General features: G+C 42.4%; 1 protein-coding gene across 3 annotated transcripts in view; it reads right to left on the bottom strand.

The window, feature by feature from the left end:
- Positions 1-26,610, bottom strand: part of LOC116940239 (palladin-like) — a 138,747-nt gene that overhangs the window by 6,963 nt on the left and 105,174 nt on the right. For 2 of the 3 annotated variants that reach the window (XM_032949734.2, XM_032949737.2), the window contains 10 exons: positions 21,935-22,738; positions 21,231-21,375; positions 16,980-17,084; positions 15,830-15,880; positions 11,360-11,581; positions 8,961-9,110; positions 5,719-5,813; positions 4,606-4,738; positions 2,765-2,972; positions 1,030-1,195 (listed from right to left, as the gene is read on the bottom strand). In XM_032949734.2, the coding sequence (XP_032805625.2) occupies positions 1,030-1,195; positions 2,765-2,972; positions 4,606-4,738; positions 5,719-5,813; positions 8,961-9,110; positions 11,360-11,581; positions 15,830-15,880; positions 16,980-17,084; positions 21,231-21,375; positions 21,935-22,738 (2,079 nt within the window). The remainder of the gene's footprint in view (positions 1-1,029; positions 1,196-2,764; positions 2,973-4,605; positions 4,739-5,718; positions 5,814-8,960; positions 9,111-11,359; positions 11,582-15,829; positions 15,881-16,979; positions 17,085-21,230; positions 21,376-21,934; positions 22,739-26,610) is intronic. The other variant, XM_032949735.2, reaches the window with a different exon arrangement.

Here is a 26,610-nt window from a genome sequence, read left to right as displayed (position 1 = left end):
CACGACTGATGTCAGCCATGGCTGGGGATTAAATGCAGGTTGCCAAGTTCGTAGCGCAGTGCGCTAACCACTACAATACCGCATTCTGTACATTCACAGGCACACAGAGCTTATTTTAATATCAAATTATAACCCGTTGCACTCAATTATTTGTGTGTTTAGACCAGAAGATAAGGTGGAGCTTAAACATTGGCTCTCAGAGGTTGTTGAAAACTAGACTGACCTTGAAATATCCAAATAGCTCTGCACAATTGTTATTTTAAGGCTCAATTATTTTTTGTTATTTGAAGAAAAGTGTGATGAAAAAAAAGTGTTTTATGAAGTTATAAATTGTCTAATGTAGCAAGTGACATCAGATTTTTATAAATACATGCTTTACATAAGTTAACGTTTTTATCCTTTACAACATATCCCGGAATACACTGAAATGACTTCCTCGCACAATGGAAATTATTTATGCATGAAATAATTGCTCATAGATTCTCAAGGCCCTTTTTCAGAAGGGTCCTGTATTGGGATGTTGGGCCAATGCCATGCATGAAAGTGTAAAGGAAAGCTGACTGCCTGGAGACAACCCTCCATGCACACTAGGAGTAACACTCAACAGCACCATCACGTGGCCACCTCTCAGGCTTCTACCTATAACAACCTGACAACTCTGGTGGTCACTCATTTACGTACCAACCAAACACAACCTTGCTAGGCATCCAATATTCTATGTGATCGGACTCATTCAGGGTGATGTGGTCATAAGCAAAACACAGTGGGGTCATTGTTGAGGCTCAGCATTCATATAATTTCCGTTGCGACTGACTATATGCTCAGCAACATGCCTGCGTATTTCTCGGTTACGACGCCCCACAGTTTTAACCAGGGTGGCCGCCAGTCTCCGGCTGCGAACCTCCCTAAACAGTCGACAAAAACGCGCCGCCCGTTGGCCCACGTCGCGCTGCCAAGAAGGCACCGCGACAATGCTCGCTCTCCGCAGACGGGGAGGGGCGGGGTCGGGGGGACAGTCCAGCAGATCACCTGGTTCTCTCGCGGTGCGGAATCAGGGTCTCGTTCTCCTTCTTCCAGAAGATGGTGGGCGGCGGCATGCTGTGCACACGGCACTCGAGCCGCACGGGCTGGCCCTCGGCGACCCCCGTGTTCTGCAGCTTCTCGACGATCACCGGCGCCCGCGTCAGCTGCTTGGCTGTGGGTGGGGGGTGACGGGGCAGAGGAGGGGGAGGAGGCGGCCGAGTGAGTGACGTGGGCAGGAGAAGAAGGTTCTTGGGAAACTGTTGCACGTGAGCATGAGAGGAGGTCGTGCTGGGGCTCACGGCTGCCGTACACTGTGAGCGGGCTCGGTCGGCTCAGTGTCAGGGGAGGCCAGAATGCCCATGTGTGCCGTTTCCTCGGTTTACTGCCTCATACTTGTGCTCTAGCGCTCCTTCACCAACGCAAGGGCATGTGGGAGAGCGACCCGCCAGTAAAAATGGCTACATCACAGTCGATCGACATGTTCCATGTGGGTTAGGGTTGGGTGGTCGCCCATCCCAGCATTATACTGTAGAGCCTTAGCTTCCGAGGTCAGGCTGTGACCAAATGATCCTGAATTTATACTGTAGGCATGTAAATATATTTGCACTGCATATGTAGAATATCAAACCGGTTGAAGCCGAAGTCAATCATGGAAAGCAGTATATTGATGTGCCTGAAGAGGATGATTTTAAATCAGTCAATACTATCAGCCGTAATGGATGGATCAAAATACGAAGCCTATCAATGCTGGAAAATGCACAAAGACGTACAGGGAGATGCATGCTCAGAATGACACTGAGAGACATCAAGAGGAGCGGGCGGATGAATGAATAAATGCAATTCACAGGCATTATATTAACTGCCAAGGAAAGTAAGTGGGCTTGGGCTGGACAGATTGAGGGAAAATATGATGGCTAATGCACATGTCGAGTGATGGCATGGCAGCCAAACGAGAGATGTGTCTCAACAGAATGGCCACCACACAGATGGAGTGAATGGCATCACATCATCCGCATGAGTGAGATGGATTGTAGAGTCACAGGATGCTGAGAAATGACTATGGAATTTGGAGACGTTAATTCAGGAATAAATAAACCATACATGGTGATCATGACATTAACGGTGATATGTGCAATATATTTTTGTTAGAAATTAGTAAAGATATATGACTGTATCTCCTCTTTAAGTTATTTGACTTGCCTACAAGTGTGCATAGTATATAGGATTTGCTGTGCAGTATTTAATTTCAATCTATTTTAAAAGTGAAACGTTTACTTATTAAACCTCAATCATGATATAACTTTAGATTAGGTGTCCTATGAGACACTATAGATTGTTGAGTAATGTTATATATAATTGTTCTATCAGTACAGTATGTATCCTTTGGGTTTCAGTGGAAAAGGGCACACTATGGCAACATTCTATTTCTGGAGGTACATTTGTGGCATTTTCGCAAGTTGTAAGTGAAATGGGGGTGTGGATCTGTGTACCACTTTCCAAGGGGAATCTATTTGCATTAACACTGACTTACACTCTGAAAAACAGGAGAAACTCAGCACGTCCACATCTTGAAATAAATCATCCCGCAAGCCGACCAGATTGGCTAGTTTGGACAGGGAAACCTAAACATACATCAATTGCCTACACGCCAGCTTGTGCCCAAGCAGCTGTTTCTAGCCGCGTCCAGCACTGCCGCGACTGCCAAGCAGCATGTCGCTGGAACGCAGCCCGTGCCTCTCACCGACAATGGTGAGATTGAGGGAGAAGGAGTTCTGGCCGGCGCGGTTGGTAGCCGTGCAGGTGTAGAGGCCTCCGTCCTGCACGGTCAGAGGCTCGATGACGAGCGAGTGAACTCCGTTCTCCCGCACCAGCATCTTGTGCGTGGCATCGGGTCGCACTGGCCGTCCGTTCACCTCCCATGCCAGCTCTGGGGTTGGCAGACCACTCACCTAAACAGGAAGTGAATCGTGAAACAGGCAATTTAGCACGTGGGTTTTTTGCATAGGTGACTCGTGATTCACGTGTGCTCTTCCAGGTCAGGCTGCACGTTGAGGTCCTCTTCTCTCAAGCTTTTGCCATGCGCTGTTGTGCGGGCATCTTGTCAAGAGCAGGAATGTTCAGCACGTGGCACGAACTGGAAGCCCACACTTGAATAAAATACAATCACATGGATAATTCCGTGACACGAAGGAAATGTTTGTTATGCATGCATCCGAGTTGGGTGGTGCTCGTGCGAGTTAAAGAGCTCAACGCATGGTGAGAAAGTTGCGAGTCCAAATCCCCTCTCGGAAGCTGAATCATCATCCCTCTGCGGTTATTAAAATTAATGCCACTTTGTGGGAAGTCAGCAATGGTTTTCCTATTAATAGACTGGCCATGGGAACGTGACATTGCCACCACAAACTCAGGGCCAGAAGCAAGGAAGAATTATATGCTCTGCTCGTTTGTGCAGGGAGACACTTTGACAATGACTTTGCAGAGTGTTTTTGGTCATACGCCATGACTGACCTTAACAGCTAAGGTTTATGGACCTTTCTCTCTCTGGGTAGAATACACAAAGCAGAGACTTGTGATTCTTCAACTCAGAAATAAATATTTCAGAGTGAGTGGTTTATGACCTTTCAATCTTTAGGACAGATTTTAAAGGATGACAGATTCCACGCCTTAGACGTATTCTCCAGTGAAGTCGTCTGTGATGATTATACTGACGAAACACAAACCCAGATGACAAATTGTATGCGAGGACATTTGTGATTGTTTAGTCCACAATAACCATTTTCAGGGGGATGGTGTTGTTTGTAACATCCTTCACTCATTACTGAAGACACCAATGAGTTAATGTCAGACAACCTGGTTGTGTTAAATACCAAAGCATGTTTTCTTGTCACAAGCAAGCTTGCCAGAGCGGAGTAATGAGATTAATATGTAATCTTAAATTGTAGGTTTTTGTAGCCAATTCTTTAGTGTTTGACCACATATAGTTATTGTGCTAAAATTATTGTTATTAACCTTCCACCACCCGACAAGATAAAGCACACCAGGCAACAATTTTTATGCATTCCTTTGAAAAATTTACTTCTTTGAAGAAACATGTTTTCAATATTTAAGATATTAAAAGCAGCCAGACTCAAATTACAAAGGAAAGTGGAAATGACCCATGCTTTGGCAGTTTGGCAAATTTCGGGATCACTCGAATTCCGGGATCACTACCTGATGAAGATCAAAGGAGTTTTGAACGAAACTTCGTATGTAGATGGTAAATTCAGTCGTGAAAAGTCTTAAGCCACTGGTGCACTTTATTGGTGAAAATTGTATCAAATACATTAGCATGTATAAATAAAATCTGACAATCTTGTCTGTTGGTGCAGGGGTAATGACAAAAATTTTGGCATAACTCCCACGTAGTATAACCCAAAAATATAAATATATATCGATCAAATGAATAAGTGTTCAATGGAACTTAAATGCCATTAAGTGTCTGGCCTGGTGCACTCTTATGGGGCATTAAAACGTGCTGCATGCTCAAGAGCTCTTGCCATTGCTATGGAATTAAAGAGAAGCAGCCATCCGTAAAGCTCTTACCTTACAGTCGAGACGACAAAGCTTGCCCTCATGTGCCATGGTGTCTCCAGGAGCCTGCAGGAAGTGTGGGCGGAAGTTCTTCTCCTGGACCATGTCACTGTCGTCCCGGCTCTCCCGTGACTGAGAGCGTGGCCTGATGTTCACGTGACGGAAGGGAATCATCAGGGTGTCACCCATGTGACAGCTCACGAGTAACCGACACAATAGCACTGTCCCACACAGTAATTCCTCTGCCACCCAAAACGATAACTTCACACATGTCAATCAATTCCAGTTGTTGAATCTGGCCAGGTGGCTCAGGAGTAGGGCAAGTGGCTTGCACTCAGTTGACTCAAACCCATTAAACTTGTGGGGGTTGTAGGGAGGTCAACAGTGGTTGCTCTATGGGCAGACTCGCCCCTGTCATAGGAATGTGGAAATTTGACCACAGGCTCAGGGCTCAATGCCCAATTGAGCAATAATTCACTGTGACACTGATTTGCGAATTACAAGCCCTAAGCACAACGCCACCCAGCTGTTCTACTGTTATTTTTATCGTGCAATATTATCACTGTATCACATCCCTGCAGGCACTTATGTTGTCAGCAGAGAATGGCGAAGCAAAATCCATTGCTGCGCTGAACTATGGCTCCAGAATCTATGCAGCTTGCCTTCACCAACCCTCACTGACCAGCATGGTAAAGTATGGCCCCCATGACCTGCACGGTGTGAGCAGGTCACGTACTCATGGAAATGTACATTGGCTGCATTATTAGTACGGATACAATGATGCTGTATGTTGGGCAGTGACATGGCCCAGTAGTAGCTACTGAGACTCATGGTTTGAATCTGGCAGGCTGCTCTGGATAATACAGGGGATGTGTCCTTCACAGTGGATGTTAAAGATCCCAAGACATTATTCGAGGAGGAGGCCACTGTGTGGCAGCATCAAGGTCCAAATGAGAATCCAAATATTGGTAAATATTTTGAAATGGGAAAGACAGCAATTTTCACCCCCCGATTGCGAAAAGTTAGCGGGACTCTCCTTAAAAAGAGTGTTGACACTCAAATGTCATAATAATAACAACAGTGAATGTCAGAAGCAGCACTAGTTGCCCTTTACTGTTGTAGCACCTTCTAGCCGCAGGCTGCCCTGACTGACTCCGTGCCACCCGGCCTCGCTGGTTGACGTTTTGCACCATCAACCGCCCCGAGCAGCTGATGCGACCCTGCGGAGGGCAACAAAAAACGAACAAGAGCACAAACAAACCTTCAAGATTCAGTGAATAAAACATCACAAACGCGCGTATTGTTATACTACTCTCAAATCCTTTGAGCACAGAACGTGCACGTATATATGCTTAGAAATACTGTGGCGAGACAAGCAGACGTCCGTTTATTTGATGACCCGCAATGCTTCACAGCGCTGCACGAATCCACAATAATGCAGCACAGAGGTCACTAAGCTCCCGAAATTCCCCCCACCTTTGTTTTCCTAGCAGAATAAATGGGTGCACGACAGTTCGTCGATTGGCAAGTCGTGTACGGTGGGGTAAAGTGCAGGGTATCCCTTGCTTCTTCCAAGACAAATGGCCAGTGTGGAAGAATGGCTCAACCACACTCTAGTGGCTCACTCGTGCTCCTTAGCGTAGAATAGGGCAGCCACACTCTAGAGTGGCTCAATAGCGCTCCCTCTGTTGCCAAAAGTGGCGTGCGTAAGTAATTGCAGGGCTACACCTTTAAATTTACATGTGCACATTTTTGCTTTTTATACCGTATTGTATAATTAATTAGTCTGTCTTAGGTGGGGGAATGGTCGTGTGGAAATAAACATTGAAAAAGGGACATTTTGCGATATGTTGTCATTAAATGTGTTATTCCTCCTGTGTGGGTTTAATTTTAAGCAATCTCTGCACATTTATCTTCAAAGATATTTAAAATAAGTTTGGCGTCAGTTACTTTATTGAAATGGAAAACCCCTCCAATGTGAACATTTCCATATTTAGAGCAGGATGTTTAAAGAGACAGGCAGAGGATGCAACAAAGCGTATTACTCTACAGAGAATTTAAACGTTCAAACAGGTAATTTAGAATTCAATGTACGATTCACAATGTTCTTATAAACATTTACATATAGGTCGACTTTGTAAAGAAATATTCATAATTTCGCGTAGTTTCCATAGGTTATTACAGTGACTATGCTATCATAGAATCTGTGACGTTTAATATGTTCTCCATTTATGTTAATGATTTTTTTTTATTTCTCCAGGTAAATTTTCAGAAAAAGTCTCGTAATTCAAAGTACACGAGAATTACAATGTTGAAGTAAGGAAGCAGATCAAAGCAGGTTGCATTGCTTTAAAAAAAAATAGTTTAATAATGAAACTGTGTATTGGTTAAAGCTTTATAGCAGGATGTGCTACGACATATCGATCAGAAACGTGGGCATCTAAAAAGAAGCATGGAGAGATGCATGCTCGAAAAATAATGAGAGACAGAAAAGTGAACAAATTGTCAGAGAACAAATGCGAGCCAGAGATATCACAGTTACCATCACCAGAAGGGATCATTGCTGGTGACCGAGGCAAATGAGAGTTGCAGCCAAAGAAGGGAAGACACCCAGGAGAACAATCGCTATGGAGCTGGAGCAAAACAATCAGCTCATCTGCAGCGGCTAAACACATTGGCGGTGTCGCTAGACCATGAGAGATTGACGATGGCTTGGAGAGGCCTTCATCCTGCAGTGAATAGATCATGATTGCTGATGACGAGGAGATGCATAATTGTGCCTACATAGTCGCCTAAGCCGCTGTGCTTTCACCCATGGTAAACATGCATTGCATGTTATTTACCATCACAAAACAAAGCCACTTGAGGCTAGGCTGCTTATTTTGAAAGCCGTTGACTTTTTATCTCGAGGTAAACTTGATAAGCGACACCTCCTGGGAGATGCGTCGCCTATGCGGTTGGTTGAACTCAAATGAGTTCTGGTCTGCTGCTTTGCTTAACCAGTAGGGGAGTAGAATGTCCAAATTGTTTACACGATCACAACAGTCGTATATGTACTTCCTATGCAAACATACAGGGAATAGAACAACATGTCCAGATGGTTGTTTCATTTGAAACCTATTCAGTTGAGCACCTAATATGGATTGATTGTGGCACACACTCTACACATTCTCTTATACCCACTCACGGTCCCACACAGGGTGCAGTACAGCATTCTGATGCAAAATAAATAAATACATAGACCGCATACATTTGAGTTTAACAGTTCTTGTGTGGTATAGATAACCATGCATATTCATTTTATTTCAGTGCATGCTCTTAAAAGTTAAACAAAGGTTTTTTTTCCTCTCTGAATGTAGGCCCATCTAAACTGGCATGGCTAAAATGTCTATACATATCAGGCATGCAGGATTGCCTGAATTCATGGACTAAAATATATTCATACAGTAAGGGAAAAAAGTATTTGATCCCCTGCTGATTTTGTACGTTTGCCTACTGACAAAGAAATGATCAGTCTATAATTTTAATGGTAGGTTTATTTGAACAGTGAGAGACAGAATAACAACAAAAAAATCCAGAAAAACGCATGTCAAAAATGTTATAAATTGATTTGCATTTTAATGAGGGAAATGAGTATTTGACCCCTCTGCAAAACATGACTTAGTACTTGGTGGCAAAACCCTTGTTGTTATTCTCTCTCACTGTTCAAATAAAGCTACCATTAAAATTGTAGACTGATCATTTCTTTGTCAGTGGGCAAACGTACAAAATCAGCGGGGGATCAAATACTTTTTCCCTCACTGTATCCTCCATATAAACGCATTGACGTGTGTGATTCGATGATCATTTACGATTAATCGAAAATATATACGTAAATGTTATTCTGAATCACACATTTAGACAAATGGGGTGAATAACACTGTACAAAAACATGACGAAATATAATCAAGAAACAATGCTGATAATTAAATATGATACAAATATTATTTTATTCTTGAATTGAACCGTGACCCCAAATTGACAATTGACTTATTTGACTACGTAAGTATTTACGTCGTACAATTAAATATGATTGAATGTTTTTGCATATAAAAAAAAATGTAGAGGGGCAGCCCTACAATTTCTCGCTCTCTCCTCCACTAGTGGGAGCTCTAGAAAGGGCAATTTGGCCTACTCTTCCAAGGTAACCAGGCGTCTTGGCAGACGTGGGAGTACTCACACGCGACCTGCCGAACCGACTGTTGCACACATTTACAGTAAACTTCCGGGTGGACAGAGGTGGGGGAAGGGAGGGGGGATTTGAGAAAATTATCGTTATCATTGTGTCAATTGGAGAGCACGTGCAGGGTCCAGTGCGCTCTTCAAACCTGTGGATTTCCAGCCATGACGGTGTAGTTGCCATCGTCATCCATGGTTGTGAGAGGGATGTGCAGGGAGCAGTTTCCCTCAGAGTCTCGCTGCATTTGGAAGCGTTCGGATTTTTTGGAGATCTGATTCCCATCCTTGAACCAGTATATCTGCGTGCCGAAAGGGAACGGTGGAACAGCACATTCGCACACACGCACAATATTCTGCAATCCATCGTTTTCACAATGGTCCCGGGGTTGAGGAGTAAAGTAAATTTCAATCTACATCACCGGGCATTAAAGCTTTCACTCATGGGGCCCAAGTAAAGGCCAGAGGCCAGCTGGTGCAGACTCAATTTGATAAAATATCAATGTTTAATTGGCTCTATAATTTAGGGTATTTTTAATAATTCCTCGGTTTCACCTACATGGCTACACTGATTGGACTTTTTCAGTGGCAGCCACGATACTACAGAACCTCCCAATGGCCTGTAAACATATAGTACATTTTGTTCCTGTTCTTATTAATGTAACGCAGATATTTTCAGCTTTACTGAGTGTACTCTCATAATTGTGACATTTTAGTGATGATGATGATGACGACGACATTCAAACAAAGCAAAGAGCTAATATTTGCATTGCCAAACTTGAACCACTGTCGTAAATAAAACATGATGCAAGGATTGGAGAATCGGTAGCTTACAATATCTGTTTAGTAGCCCAATATGTAAGTCCCTTGTGTGGAATAAAACTCGAGACTGCTTTGAAGCAAAAATAAGATGCTTGCTTAGTAAGGCAAATAATATTCCAGGCGTTCTCTCTCCTGTGAGGATTGTAAATGTCTGCAACATGATATGAGCAACTTAACACTGCATGATATTTTTTTTTTACAAATATTTAATGTTTATTATTAAGCCAAAATGTATATAAGAATGGTTTTTATGCATCTCAAATGTTGCTGCTATACATCCATGAGCATAAATGGCAATGAAATGAAATTTTATTTTAATGATCTGAGACCTGGTTTTTCAAAGTCAAACATTATCATCGTGTGTGTCATTGACGTGCATTGAGCATTATGAAAATACCATGAATGTCTTGTCGCTGATATATTGCACTGTGTGTTATTTGTTACGTATGTGTTTTTGTGACTTTATTGAACGCTGTGTTTTTATACTGTACAGCACTCTGAAACCTCTTTGTGGTCTGTTGTTCTATTCATTCAAGTCAAATAGAGGCTCTGCTCTTTCAATGCTGGCATATGTCGTGCCTCGGAGCTGGCTGTGAGGAAGAATGTCTCCACACGTTTGTTTTTTAATGTCACCATTCTAGTACAGATTGTGTGCATGCACCTTTATTAGGCATGGGAACGGTAACATCACAACCTTTGCTTGGACTTCTGCGCGTAATATATTTCTGTAGTTTATCATCGTTGTGGTAATAAAGCATGTTTTCATGTTTAAAGGTGTGACAGGAAATGTAAGCTTTTCGTTGAGAAAAAAAAATCCATCTACATGTCCGTTATAAAATGTTTTAAATACAAATCCCAGTGTCTGCAGCTAATAATATTGTCATAACAACACACACACAGTTCTGTGTTTAGATCTTTAAAAGGAATTTTCAATACTCTTTGGTTCTATTCGGTAAAGTCACGTAGGTAAAAAAATAAAACAAAAATCACCTACGTGACTTTACCGAATAGAACCAAAGAGTATGGATCCTTGCAGTCACGAAAGCTTCAAATCTAGAAAAGGAATTTTCAATACAGATTAAATTTGTCAGGGGCTTTGAACATGTGCTGCAGTACTTGTTTCTCTTAAGATCTACAACTGTGCATCTCTCGCAAAAAAATATGTAGATATGTATGGAAGGGTTTACTCTTGAAGATGGTGGAACGGTGGGACAGTGGTTAGCACTCTGATATATGAATACAATTTTCATAATTTGTGTCTCCACATTATGAGTCCCAGCATTGTGTAAATTCCAGATGCTCCACGTGCTAAACATGCACACCAAGAACAAATCAAATACAAAATCCAAGATCCAATTCACAACATTGAAAACATACTTGGACAACCACATTTTCAACTCAACAGATTTTGCTGGCCATATTTTTAAGTTAATATTGTTTTGAGTTAGTATGTGAATTCACATGTTCCAAATGAGGCTGCATTTCCACGGCCATTATAAAACAGACCCAAGCCTTGCCAGGCCATTCTTGGTACAGTCTGGCAAGGCTCAATTCTTGTCCCAATGCTTAATGGTCCAATAACAGTGGGCGACATGTACTTGAACGGAGCTGGCTTGGCCAGTTAAGACTTCCACGGGAAAACGGCCCGAGATCGCTCGCGTCCGCTCGTGAACCGCGCGGGCGCAGGAAGGCGGCACGGGAGAACTCTTCCGGAAGATCTAGGCGGTACCTTTGGCGTCGGGGTGCCGGAGACCTTGCAGGAGAACGTGATGGGGCTTCCCTCGAAGGTCTTGAAGTGCTTGAGTTTGCGCTCGAAGATCGGAGCAATGCACCTTCCCGTGGGGATGTCGTCGTGCTCGACCTCGTCGTCGGATTCCTCCACCGGGGTCCGCTCCAGGCGGAACTCGATCTCGCTCATCAACCTTTGCTCAAAGCTCGAGACTTTGTACTCCTGCGCGTGGCCGTAGAGGGGGGTGCGGGCGGTGGTGGCGACAGAGACAAAGGTGGGCCACACGGGTGACGACCGATCCACGGGCGGGCGCATGGACGACAAAAAAACAAACGTGTACGTAACCCAGAGCAGGGAGGACGTGACACCAGCGTGGACGGAATGCACATGGCCCACGGAGTCACAAATGCACACAGATACTAGAAGGAAACTATGGACACAGGCAGAGATATAGATCAGAAAAAAAATATTGAGGGGATACAGACAGACACACGGAGGAACAAACACAAGTTGAGATAATGTTTTAATGTAAACTGCCTTGAGAAATTAGATGTAGCAATATAGAGAGTGAAGGGGAAAAGATATTTAAAATTATAATAAAGTGGGAGAAGTCAAACTGAAGACATTGAAAATATCATAAAAGCACAGGAAAATAATGTGTTCTGACCAAAGGTTTTCACATTGTCAGAATATGGTGCTTCCTTTTATAGTGAATGCACGTGGTAAAGAATTTTAGAATGTGCCTACTCTGCACAGAAATATACAAATCAAGTGTCCTTTTAAAATGTGTCAAAAATAAAATAAACGTCATTTTAGGAATGTCTCTAGTTCATGCAGAGTGGAAAGACAGCAATTCGAACATTCATCAACCATTATCCTGATTATGCTTGTAAAAGAAGCAATTGAACTAAAATAAAGCAGATAAAACTGGGTAAGAGAGGAGGTAATATTTATTGTTTTGGCTGGCCCTCACTGTGTCACAGTGGCTGAGTATGAAAGCAATAATACGGATCCAGATACCAGAAGCTGATGCAAATTAAAGTCCCTTTTTTTTCCAAACACAACACCTGCCTTTGAAATTATGAACATATAACCACAATAAACAAAACGAGTATCCAGAGCAGAAAGAAAAGGATGAAGAGAAATAAAACAAAAAAAAATCCGAATAAGATTATTTTTAAAAAAGGTGGAAACATTGGAAACAAAAACGGGAAATTATGAGAATAAAAACAAGTCAAAACACTTGTTTAAACCATTTCGGGTCTTAATTGATTGTTCACGCTTACGGTGGCTTTCAGACAGCATACATTAATTTTTCGTCTCCCCCCTCCTCTTTTCCGAACATAGATGGACTCTTTCGATTTAAAGCTTTCGTGACTGCAAGGATTCATCTTCTTTGGTTCTTTCGGTACGTGACTTTACCGAAAGAACCAAAGAAGATAGATGGACTCGTCCATCTGAACAAACTGCCAAATCGCTATCCGTGGTGCTAACGTAAAAAAAACCCCGCCACTTTTTTCAAATTTTCTTGCTCGGGTTTTCACGCCTGATGATGATTACTAGTGTTGCAGTCGAAACGTCGTACGACAAACATTATATTACTCGATGCGGAGAGGTGACCCAAAGATCAATTGTGAATCACAACATTGGTCGCAAGAGCCTCAAAGAGACAGCAATAGCTCACAGGAACGTGGGTCAGAATAGACCGATGGCAGCATGCCTCACTAAATACTTGATCTTGATTTGAAGCTTTCGTGACTGCAGGAATCCACACTCTCTGGTTCTTTGGGTAAAGTCACGTGGGTAGAAAAATAAATAATAAAACAAAATAAGAAACACGACGTTTCGATCGCAACACAAGCGTCCGCCTTCAGGTGTGAAAAAATGATCGGCTGTTGTGGCTTTATATAAATCCTGAAGACGGACGCTTGTGTTGCGACCGAAACGTCATGTTTATTTTTCTTTCTGTCTACGTGACTTTACCGAAAGAACCAGGGAGTATAAATACTTGGATGTTTGAGATTGTTTGGTTTCATTTGTTTGGGCAGATTGAGAGTTGGGCACAGGAGCATGAGAGAAACAAAGGGATATGAAGAAGCACTGACACATGGGACCTCAATGACCATTGTGTAACCTCCGCACATTCCACATGATGGAGGTGGCTTGGGTAGGTGGCTTGGAAAATCTGAGACCTCCAGCAGATTAAGAGAGATAAAGAGTGGATATGAAAGATGCTCTCCACTTGTATTCATTACTCAAATGGCCATGATCTGAATGTGACCTTTCCAACAATGTGAAGACAAAATAAATGAGGTAGAACGAAATGAAAAATTAATTCATTAGAAAACCGAGCCGAGCTGAAAAGGTGTATCATTTAAAACGATGTAGTTTAATTGTGTTTTGTGTGCAATATTAAATTCAGAAAAATGAAGAGAAAGTAAAACAATATATATTGAAGCAGGATGCAGAAATACAATTACACATATCGTCATATATATGAAAAAATATGAAGTTATGTATAATACATTGAAGAGTCTAATGTCAAAAGTTTGCGTAAGCATGCTTCCATAATACATAACGTAAAAAATACTGCAATTGAGGTAAATTTTGTTAAAAGTACTGCGTTAGCATTTTCAGTTGCCAAGTCAGCGCTTCTGTAAAGTTAGAAAAAAAACCAGTAAGTTAAATGTATGCTTAGGAATAAATTAACCTTATGGCGGTACCCCGGGGTACCGTAGTACCCCGGCCATCGCATAATGTCCGTGATGCAGTCACTTTTAGTGTATCGATGGTCGGCCATGTGGCAATTGACTCATCTCGATGAGCTGTACACTATGCGCCACCACGGTGCGTACGCGAGCGTTCAGGGTTTCGGCGCAATCGTCCTCGCTGGGTTTCAACATCGCGGAGTGGCACTGATTTCGGATTAACTGGTACCCCAGTCGCCGAGTTAAGTACACGCCTGGAAAAAAAGGAGTGTCCCATAAATAAAATATTTAATTGCCTCGGCCATTTTGTATTATTTGGTACCCCGGGCTACCGCCATGAGGATCAAATATACAAGTTTGGCAATATATTGAAAACAGGCATTTTAAACACGTCCAGTCTTTAATCAAAGGCCTACAAGCCAAGTATTAGAAAAATCCATAATTTCTATGTGACCATTTACGATGCAGTTTTAATGATAGTATTTTTTGCTTCATTTCATTTTGGACAAGTTAATAACAACCTTGGGAATGTATCAAGCCTCCTCTTCCATGCAGCATGCAGCAACACGTAAAAACAGGGTTAAACCAGGAAAGCAGGCGTCACCTGCTTTGCTGGATCATGCACAAGCTCAAATTCCTGGACTCCTTAAGGAATACCGATAGCATTTGGGCCCAGTAGATTTGCGGTGTGAAGGGTCAAATTCAACAGCGACCGCAGTTAGAATCCTGAAAAGTCGTCACTTACTTTACAACAAAACTCTGCAGGGTACAGATTTTGTGCACTCATGAATATCACTGCACTGATGTTTTCTGCCAGTGCTAAATGTGAGCAATATTTCCAGTTATCTGCGAAAACACATCGTATGGATAGTCTGGTGGCACTCGTTATAACTTTTGTAAGGCGAACTGGCATTGGAGAAATAAAAACAGCTTTAATGTTAAATTTTGATTTAAAGCTTTCGTGACTGCAGGGATTCATATTCTTGGTTCTTTCGGTAAAGTCATGTAGAAGGGAAACAATAAAATAAAAAATATATAAAACAATTAAATTCTCACGACGTTTCGACTGCAACACAAGCAATCGTCATCAGGTGTGAAAACCACAGCAAGAAAATTTGAAAAATGTTGAAAAAAGTGGCGTTTTTTTTATGACGTTAGCACCACGGAGAGCGATTTGACAGTTTGTTCAGATGGACGAGTCCATCTATGTTCGGAAAAGAGGAGGGGGGGAGACAAAAAATAATGGATGCAGTCTTAATTGATTGATCACGGTTAAGGTGGCTTTCAGACCGCATCCATTATTTTTCGTCTCCCCCCTCCTCTCTTCCGAACATAGATGGACTCGTCCATCTGAACAAACTGTCAAATCGCTCTCCGTGATGCAAACGTTAAAAAACCGCGACTTTTTTCAAATTTTCTTGCTGTGGTTTTCACACCTGATGATGATTGCGTGTGTTGCAGTCGAAACGTCGTGAGAATTTTATTGTTTTATATTTGTATTATTTTACTGTTTCCCTTCTACGTGACTTTACCGAAAGAACCAAGAATATAGCTTTAATGTTGCTTCCCTGTACATGACGTGACAATGGTAGAATGCTCTGCAGCTGGTTTTACTCTGTGTTTGAAAGTGCCCCCATGTACATCTGTCTTGACATTGCGTTAAGTGCACAATCTATGGGCCCAAGAGACAGGTCTCTCATCTACAAGCCAGCATAGAGTATTTTGAATGGAAGTAAAATGGTAAACAGTAAGTTCCTTTAACCTGTTGTTTACCAAGAGACTCCCGGGCTGCCTGTATCACAGACTTAAAGTCCTGCGAGGACGAGGGGGAAAAAAACAAAATGGTGAGACGAGTCACACAGCTGCACAGCACCAAACGAGACCGGGGAGGGGGCACAGGGTTAATGGCAGGCACGGTGGCTGGCATGTCAGTGTCGAATAGAAAACACGTCTGTGCTGCTTGGGAGCGGATGCGAACCCAGGTATGATGAGGATGAGCGGCTGTCTTGGTGGGTGGCACGTGCGCAATCATTTTGGTTCTTGGGAGTGACGCCAGGATACGGCTGAAGGCAAAAACTACCAGCGAATAAATATAGTTGATAAAAATTGTCTCGAGTGGATTCATGAAAAATGGTGTGCAATCAGGAACTGGGAGATGTTTTAACGAAAGCAGTGACTTCAGTGAGCTGTGTATGGTCCTGACCAACCAAATAATTTCCATGAAAACAAATCACTCAAGCAACAAGCGAATGATGCAGAAAACCTGGCATCAATCAAACAGTTTCAGTCAATGGGTAAGACAACCATAATTTGTCCTTAAAATTAGAAGCATAAAAGGGCTCTAGTTTACAACTGAAATCCACAATACTCAAAATGATCGTAGAGTTTCAGGTATTTCTTAGAAAGGCATTCAGAATATTTTGTTTGGACAAAGTTGCTTTAGGTCACTTAATTATTATCACTTCTTCATTGAGGGAAGCCACACTAAGTTCAAGGCCTCTTTTTCAGGAGGGTCCTGCTTTATGTTTTTTTAAAAAGATGTTTTCAGTTCAAGATTAAGACACGGGGCATGCATTCCCCTGTGCTCTGTTGAGGGATTTTGGATCTACCTCTGTTGGTGAAATGTCGCTTTAATTACTTTTATATATATAGAAATATAGGAGCGAAAAAATAGGCGTGGTCACAAGGCTCTAAAAATGAGATATCAAAAGTTACATACAGACTCATAACACCGCTTTCAATATTGGGATTCCCATCGATGACAGATCTTTTCAATTTGGATGACGGGCGTGTCAAAGGGGTTACGGTAAATAATGACGGCGGTTGTGAAAACGATGAGCATCTCTCATTTCAAAGCTTGTAATAACTGCACCTCGTAGAAGAGAAAAAAAAAGAGCATCCAGATTTTGTACCTGTGCCTCGACATCACGCTCTTCGGGCTCGTCGGCTTGAAAAACAACAGCGGTGCTGTTTGGTCCAAGAAGCCTGCGAGCCATCTTTTCCTCATACGTCAGCCTCTGACAAACAGGGGATGCGTGGAGGAGGTGGGGAGGATGAAGAAGGCGAGGAGCATGGCAAGCGTTAGGAGGACAGCTTGGCGCCCCATGCTTGAAAGCTGAGGGGGACAGCCAGTGATCGGCAACAAATCACAGTGTCAGTGCTGAAGAGAGATGGGGGGGGGGGGGAGTAGGTCAGACACACTGGAAAACGGGCTGTTGTTTTCATGAGGCATGTGTCGCATTTTTCGATGCACATCATAGATGGCCATTGAATTCAAGCTTTTATTCAGCAGATGGGGTGGCTCAAGGAAAGCAAGCTTTCTCATCACCTGGCAAGCCGCATGACAACGTGCAATCAGCCAAAGAGTGCTCACCACTTGGATAAGCGTAGCAGGTCACAAGACATGAAGGGACCTAGTCCTACTCCAGGTAGGTTGATCAGTGTTGTGTAGTAGTTTTATACGGTTAGATGCAGACTTGTTTATCTGATTGCACCTCGATAAAACCTATTCAGCGTTCAGCTATTCAAACATCATTATCATCACCATCAACCACTGCTTGATAAATTCTTCTCCAGGCTATTTCCATCTCACATGATCCTGTGGTGTAATAATCCAAAAATCTACTACGCTTTCAACAATAAAAAATTCTGAGTACATTATTTTTCCCATATATATATAAAATAAAAAGCTATAATTTACATCAGAAAACAATCCCATCTTAAAATATATCGTGGGAATCTTTCTTACAGTGGCATCACATTAACAAAAAACAACACAGAAAAGTGACATATCACAGACCACAGCTGACATACGAAAACATAAAAGGAGCACATTTTTTTAAAATTAGATTTTGGAAATAATTGTAAAAAATAAATATATTGCTTGTTACAACCCTCTGTCAAGCAAACAGTAGTTAAGATTTCTTCTGTAATGTGATTCTTTTGACTCTGATTTCTACTTGGTTGTTTTTTCCCCTCTGATTACTCCTCGATTTGTTGTTGTGCTTTTATTTGAGATCACTCTTACAAATGAGAGTTCTCAATATTGCACAAGCAATTACTTCGCAACTATTAAAATCTCATTTGTTTAACACACTCCTTACAAAAAAGTCAGAAGGCACTGTGTTAATTCCTCAAAATCACCCACAATCTGAACTTCCAAGTGAAAACACGTGGCGATTATTAGTTAAACAAATGTGGACTGTTACAAATGATCTGACACATGCTGCGTATACATGTGCAGCATTCAGTCTTTCCCAGTGAATTTGACATGACCATTGCTATCGTCCATAATTCTAAAACCGCAAATTAATTTTAAAAAAACTTTATGATGGAAAGAATAAATTACAGCTTGAAATTACTGTTTTAAGCACAAAATTGAATCAATTATTTTGTGATGTATTATTTTGGTGATTTATTGACAAATGTGTTGAGCTTTAGTTACAAGAGTTGGTCAAGTTTAATTTGTCGAACCAGATGAGAACTCAAGAGACCAGGACAGTCTGATTTGCAAGAGCGGTGTAAGGTGCTGTAATCTCAGTCTATGGCAGAGTTGAAAAGCTAAGAATAAAAGGTAGTCACGAACTGCAAGTTGTGACAACCCTTAGTATATGAACATGAACTTCTTAAACATTTCCAAGTTGAAACCAGTTGGAGAAATAATTCTTTTTTTTATCTCATGTAATACATTTTAATATGCAGCGATCTAAATTTTGATTTAAAGCTTTCGTGACTGCAGTAATTCATATTCTTAGCTCTTTCGGTAAAGTCACGTTGAAGGGAAACAATAAAATATATATAAAACAATAAATATTCTCACGACGTTTCGACCATAACACAAACGGTCATGATGTCTTCTTCCACGTGCTCATGATGACCGTTTGTGTCACGGTCGAAACGTCGTGAGAATTTTTATTGTTTTATATATATTTTATTGTTTCCCTTCAACGTGACTTTACCGAAAGAGCTAAGAATATGCAGCGATCTGTTTATATTATTATTTTTATAGATATAACAAGATTAGGAGACGCTATTGGTTTAAAAGAAGCCATACTTCATGAGAAGATGCATCATTAGCAAAGCCCCACTCGTACCACAAGTAATAATTTGCACTGTTTATGCAGATAATATCATTGATGGATGCAAAAAAAATCCCTAACGCATCAATGTAAATATTGAATGTGAATAAGAACAGTACATTATATTTTGAATATAACTTTAAAATCAATTATGTTAGACAACACTTTGTCCCATCCAATTCCAATGATTAATATAATAATTGTAGCTTTTGTCCGATGTCAAATTATTGCATATCGCACACACACGCGCCTGCTTAACTGGCCTTTCACGGTGTTAAAGGCAAACACTTTGCCATTTGGCAAGAAAAGGTCTCCAGGAGGGATGGTAGCCAGTGGCCAAGCCTATAACAATGGCATGTCAGTCAAAAGGAGAGAGCACGTGGAAGAAGACATCCACCGCAGAGATGGAGACGTTAAATTAGCCCGTGTGCAAGAGCGAGATGGATCGTTGCATTGCAAAACCATGCGAGATGATAATGATGATGGCTTGAGGGGGCTTTCATCCAGCAGTGGAAAGATCCTGAATGATTCGAATGATTCTAATGAAGGAAGTATGTAAGCATGTTTTTTTATTATTTTGACTTGTGCTGGAACGGAAATCTCAGTGACTATTGATTGAGGTAAAGCTCCCTCAGTTACGGAAGACTTTCTGGTCGCACAATTGAACCTTGAGCTGAGGCACCAGCCTCGGGGAGACGGTAACATTACCAAAGTGTACTCGCAGGAGTAAATTACAAAGAAATGCGTGTGCGTGGGTAATTGCAGTGCATTCTTTACATTCATTGCAGATTGCATGTAGTTTTTTTTAATCACTGATGACCACTTCAAGTGCCAATTTGTCACCAGCTTCCAATTACGACACAACTCAACACCAAGATGCGGAATATACTTTTCAATCACCGCATTGCTTCTCCATTGACAGGCAGATCATTTGAAGAAACGATGAAGGTATAACATAATATCGATTAACTAATCTAACGTTATTGAAATGAGTAATAATTACAACGTAATAAAACCGACTCTAAGAGAAGGCAAGGATGTGTCTTAAAATCCAGCCCACGACTGCCATCTTTAAAACAATCAATATTATCTAACTTAACATATAAAAAAAAACACCTCCAACGAATTCATGAGTTAAACTGTGCACATTCCACACAGACATTGTTATGTAAACATCCCTGTGAACTATGTGGGACAGATATTTCCCTTTGTAAATAGTAATGCACCATTTATATGCACTGCATCGGTAAATGTGCCGTTTCTGCAGGTGTATTTTTGGCCTGCATTTGTATTATCAGTGGCTGGCAGCATGACTTCTCCAGAGACTCGTGACTGATAGGCTCCTAGTATAAAACATCCCTCTAGACTCATGCCAGAGGACAATCGTCGTTATTTTAGGTTGCAAAGTATTAAGTATAATTTATTTTCAACAGCAAAGCAGTATGAAATTCCCATGACCTTGCCCCAACTGGGTTTTTGTGGCCACATGGGTATAACAACAGCTTATATCTCAGAAGCTTGATGTTCTGAGTTTCATTTTTAGACTGAGGAATTTGTCAATATGAATGTAGCCCAACTTTTTGATACGCAGTGGTAAACATACAGAAAGATGCATTATAATTAATGGGTTTCACAGAGACAGGAACTGATGCAATGTGGTGATTCATGAATATACCCATTAAATACAGCTTGAGAAATACATTATTGTGTTGAAACTACACACATCTGTTGAACCTTAACAGAGCAATTCACAAGTTAAACCATAATTACATTGTGTACCGCTTCCAGTGTTCATTGACCAGCAGGCCGTGTGTGGTGGTTGTGGTGTAAAGTGTGGGTACTCCCACCTCTTCTGAGATGTCGGACCAAGATAGAAGAGCAGGCCAAATTCCCTGTAGAAGGGCTCTTCGAGAGATCTCTCGAGTGGATTTCCTTTCACCAACAGCGGTGAGCAATTGCAGGACTCAACTTGTACCTTACCTTTAGCTTGCCATATTACGAATCCCCGACTGTTCGACTGCTATAAATCTCATGTGCAGTTATCCCCCTTTACGAGTTGAGCCGGGATGACTGCAACATGCTTACCGACTGCCCATTGTGCAATATGTCCTCCTTGAACCGCAGTTTCTTCTCCAGGTCCTGGATGAGGGCATCCTTCGTGTCGCGGATGTCATCTTCGCTGACGGAGCGTGGGCCCCTGCTCTGCCTCTTGAGCGAGCCCTGCATCTGCCTGTCTCAACGTGATGGGGAATGTTACGGTGAGGCACCAGGGCCACTTGCGCTGCAATAATCACTTGGCTAAGAGTTCACTAAATGAAGCCAAGAATTGAGAGGCAATTTATATTAGTTGGGGCGATGTTAAATGGCCACCTAATGATTTCATTATCCTCCACTGATTTAATTTAAAGTGTTTTAACACTCTTAGTGCGTCAACAAACGGGGTTAGCTATTGCTACAACTTAAAGGCACTTCACATGACTTTTAAAGGTGCCCTTAAACATGCCGTGCTGGAAAGCTAGATGAGAGTTCCTGTACACCTTACCATGACAACCACAGCATTTCAAATATATATATATAAATATTTCACGTTAAGTTTACATGCAAATGCGTCCCGGCCAGTAATAACAACAGCGCTCCAGATGGAGCGGAAACGTTTAACAAGCGAGAGAAAAAACACCTAAAAATGTAAGCATTGTTCAATTATGGACAAACAACTCGCATTTTTACGCAATAATTGCTGCAATTCATCATGCCCACACAATGGCCCATTGAGATGCGTGCGGCCTTACGTGGACGGGGCCGCCCTCGGCAGGCCCATGGCGTTGGTCGGTGGCAGGGAGGGCAGGGACGGCAGCAGTGCGCTCAGGAAGGCGGCCGGGGACTGCACGAAAGAGGCCGGCGGGCTGACAGTGGGGGGCGACTGCGGAGACTGCGGCAGCGAGGACCAGGTGTGTCCCGGCTGGGCCAGTGGGGAGCCCGGGTAGGTGGCGGGCGCTGTGGGGCTGGCTGCCGAGAACTGGGGCGGCGGCGACATGGCTATGGGAGGGGAATAGGCTGCTGCGGTTTTCGCGTTGCTGTTGTTCAGGAATGTCGGTGACGACAATGTCGGGGAAGCCACCCGGTGAGCGTTGTTTGCCGGCGGAGCGGTTTGCGGCGGCGGCGGCGGTGGAGCTGGGAGGGAAAGGCTCAGGCTGGTCGGGACAGGAGATGAAGAAGGAGACCCCGCGGACACGATGGTGCTGGTCAAATTCTGAGCGGCGATGAATTGCTTGGGCCTGGCATAACTGAAGGACTGCTGGCCCACGGAAGCACGGCTGGGCTGCTGGTTTAGCGGCAGTGCCGCCGAGTTGGCGAGGCTCATGCTTGCCGTCGTGGTTGCCGGTGGCGCTGGTGGCCCTGGTGGGGCTGGTGGGGCTGGTGGCGGCGGTGGCACCGCTGTCTCTGCTACAGGAGGTTGGCTCGGCGTGGTCGGGGACTGCAGGAAAGCCGCCGGTGGAGGTGGAAATGGCAGCTGTTGATGGTGCGAGAGGAGGAAAGCTTCCTGTTGCTCCAACAGTACCTGATTGTGCAGCTGCTGGAGCTGCAGAGGATCACTGCAATGGAATGAACACCAATACCCGTCAACCCCTTATCAGTACCTTATTACAGAACAATTCAGACCTTTTTGGTCACCCCGTGCCCTTATATATCTCAACGCTCATTGTACAAAGTCTCATGACAAGGGAGGAACACAAACAAATAAACAAATTCGTTTTTTTGCCCGTATTGAAACGGCTGTACACCGTATGGACTTGAAAACTCAATTTCCCTGTACAAGAATATGGGTAAACCGTATGGGTCGACAGGAATGGAACACACACACAGGTTACGTACTAGACAAGTGGGTACAGAATGGTGTCATCAGTCTACAACGTTAAAAACCTGCACTCATAATGAACTTTATTCACAAACAGCGTAGTGATGCATGAACACAAATTGCACAATCAAGTCAGGATAACCTAACCCACAAGACTCGATTATGGGCCAAATGGCATCTACCAGCCTGAATTATTACATGACCTCCAGTTAAATAAAGCCTTTTCATACATGGTTGGATATTGGAGAATATAGGTGTGCAGCTTTGAAACAATGCAGATAAAATTGGCATTTAAAACTATTGTGTTCTAACAGCTCTTGCAGAGGCGATTGGCACACGCCATTCACATGCCATGTTCTGACATGTAGACTGACTGGAGCGCAAGCAACCCAAATCACTCATTTGTGAGTAATGCACGTGACACAACGATCTGATACATGGCAGGTGCAGCCACAGGAGAGAGCCTCGGAGTAGTTATGTCAGTGTCAGGTTGTCTGACACCAAAGTGTGTTGGCCACGAGTCCGTTTCAAAAGACCGACTCGAGCGCAAACCTTTCGTGCTCGATCAAAAAAACGTGCCGGATGCATCTATGGGGTTCATTGCAGGCGCGATATTGACTTGATGGAATTCCATCCGATGCAAATAGTCTATTTAAGTGCCTTTTTCCCAAATCCTCATAGAGTTTACGTCATTCATTGCAAAATACCGCATTGATGAACACCATAATGGCCATTTGAGCTTCACATCACAGCTGGTAAGCAAACCTAGAGACTATTATTGGAACAGTTAGTGCAATGGTGCATGAATTTCACTATAAACCTGTCTCCTGAGTTCAGTTCCTCACCATGGGCTGACTTGAGCGGTGAGTGATACCTGATGCAAACGACCCCCGCAACTGACATGGTGCGGGAAGGCCGTCATCTAATTGTGGATTAAAAAGGGCTCTGTAATTTAAATGATTCAGCAATCAATTTATATACTTCATTTAATAATTTCAGTAAACCTTAATTATTTAATGATATCCCTCTATGCCCAAAAGCAGTCTTTATGAATGAGCGTATTCACGATCATCCATCGCTTATTATCATTCTCACTCTTATGGTGGCCTACTCTCCTCTGGCAAATTATTTATATAATTATTCGTATCTGATGCTCGCCTTGCCGAGTCAGGCGACTGCCACATCATCAACAGTTTGGAGGGCCCTGAGACCATTCAGATCATAAGAGCAGCTGAAGTGGGAAAATCTGATAATTTACCAGTCGGGGGTGAAGTGGTATTACACTGGATTGAACTAGCACGCCTGATGATGCAAAGCATCGTGCAATGATATATATTGCTGAGTGGCACAGATTGAGTTTATTGTGTGCAATAGAAAGCCCCAGGAAAATAACCAGCCCACGTTGGTTGTCTGCCTTGCAATGAGGCAGTTTAGTCAAGTTGCTTCCACAGCAGATATATAAACCACATCAGGCAGCATTTTAACAGAGTTGGCTCATCATGACGGATTTGCATCAAGGAAATGGTTTACATTCATGCCTCTTCTGGTGTGCCAAAATTCATAGCATATATCTACACCAAGGACCAGCGGTTTTGTATAGGTTCATCAACAGACCTCACAAACAGCTCTTCAATGCGATGTTGGGTTTTACTCCGATTTATTTGGAATGATGCCCTATGTGTTTTTTGCACCACTTACTAGGAGCTTCGTCAGGGCAGTTGCTGAGAGCTCGACATGTGGAGCAAAACATTGGAGTGAAAAGTTGGAGTGAATAGTTGGAGAAAAACATTGGACAGGAACTGAAGAAGCTCCCAGCAAGGTGGAGCGAAATGTAGACCATCACGTGCCGAACAACACGTGGTACAACTTTACGTGTGTTATATAGCTCCTGTGGAGGTCACCTTGAGTAGAATGCCTCAATGCGCGGCAGACATCCAACATGGCTTGTTTATTTCCTGGGGTTTTTTCCTTTTACACAATAACTAAACCTGTGCCACTGAGCAAAAAAATATATCATTGTACGTACAGTACTATGCTTTGCATCACCAAGCTTGCTAGTTGCCAAAAAAACACGTGGTATACAGCACAACTGTGAAAATATACAAAATCGTCGACTTGGCGAATATCCATGGCAGATGTAACAATTCACAAGGGATGATTGTCAGTAGGGCTAGTTTCCATACCAGAGCCAGATTTTGTCATAAAATGTTACCCTTTCAACCTCCGCCACTGTGCAGGTATATTTTACTAGCAACTTGCGAAGCGGAGAGTCCGCCCGTAAGTGTGCATTTCAGAAATAACGATAGGTGCTGGTTAAAAAATTTTGGAATGGAAATTCAGCCTTCATGTGGCCCACTTTGTGAAGTGAGAAATCATGACGAATGGCATCAACGTGGCGATTGAACATCGATCATCAATCTCCCGGTCTCCAAAGATATTTTTTTTTGCCATCTAGGGATGTATTCCATCCAAGACCACTTATGTTACTTAACAGTTTTAATGTCGTTATCCTGTACAGGTAGTCCCCGACTTACGATGGGGTCGTCGTAACGCATCTCCCTCGTAAGTCGGGGACTACCTGTATATGTTTTATAATCTACGTGTATCTCTTTCTGTTTCTTCATGTAATTCAAAGCCAGCATCTGCCCATGCTTCTTAACACACTTTTCTATTTACAATCATTGACCTAAATGTGTTTTTTTTCTCTACATAATATAGATGAATGAATAATTATCAAAATACTTTTGTCAAAACAGCCGCTGTGCTTTCATGGGTTACTGCACCACAGTGGTGACCTTAAGTTAATACAATTATTATCGCAGTGTTTTAAAAGCAAATACTGAATAACGCTGATTCGAGACAACAGCAGTGCCAACATTGCTTTGTCTATACCAACCACATTCTGTTCAGCATTTGTCGTAGATAAAATCTTCATCACAAATACAACTTCCGGAACAAATCCATTGAATGTAGTTAAGTATTGGACTTGATGCACTTCAAAGTACTACAAAACGGTATATTAAACATCAGGCTATTTTTATCATGCAAAGTTACTATGCTACTCCACAAAAATGTTCCATTTGCAAAATAAACCGTGCAGCTTATCAGTCTGTCATTAATAAAGGAAATAGGAAAGAATGTAAGCTGTCTTGTGGGAAAGTTAATTTAAAGTGATGTATGAACTGTGAAAAATAATTATTTGCAGCTGAAGACAGAGCCAGGCCTGTGGTTGGTGCAAGGTCTGTACTGTTGTGACTGAGCGACCTTCGCGATTAGAAAGACACAGAGCAGACAGCATCACTTTGTACAAACATATACTCAGTCCACCTTCTTTAAATAGAGCACAGCACTTAATGCTAACTTAGGGGGCATGTGGGAATGAATAATACCTTAGGGGGCATGTGGGAATGAATAATACAGTTTAGTTAGGGGAGGAAAAAAACACTTAATACGCACAAGATTTTTATTTAGAACTATGTTCTGTAATGAAAACATTACTGATGAAATAAAAAAGAGGTATTTTTCCAAGTGTTAAAAATGTTTTGCAAACCAAGTGCAGTATGACCCCAAATATTTAAAAAGAAATGAAAATATTTCTACAAAGAAAAA

Source organism: Petromyzon marinus, chromosome 8 (assembly GCF_048934315.1).
Source record: "Petromyzon marinus isolate PM22_M1 ecotype Great Lakes invasive population chromosome 8, UKy_Petmar_22M1.pri1.0, whole genome shotgun sequence".
In the NCBI taxonomy this organism is placed as follows: Eukaryota; Metazoa; Chordata; class Hyperoartia; order Petromyzontiformes; family Petromyzontidae; genus Petromyzon; species Petromyzon marinus.
This window is presented reverse-complemented; position numbering and strand designations above follow the sequence as displayed.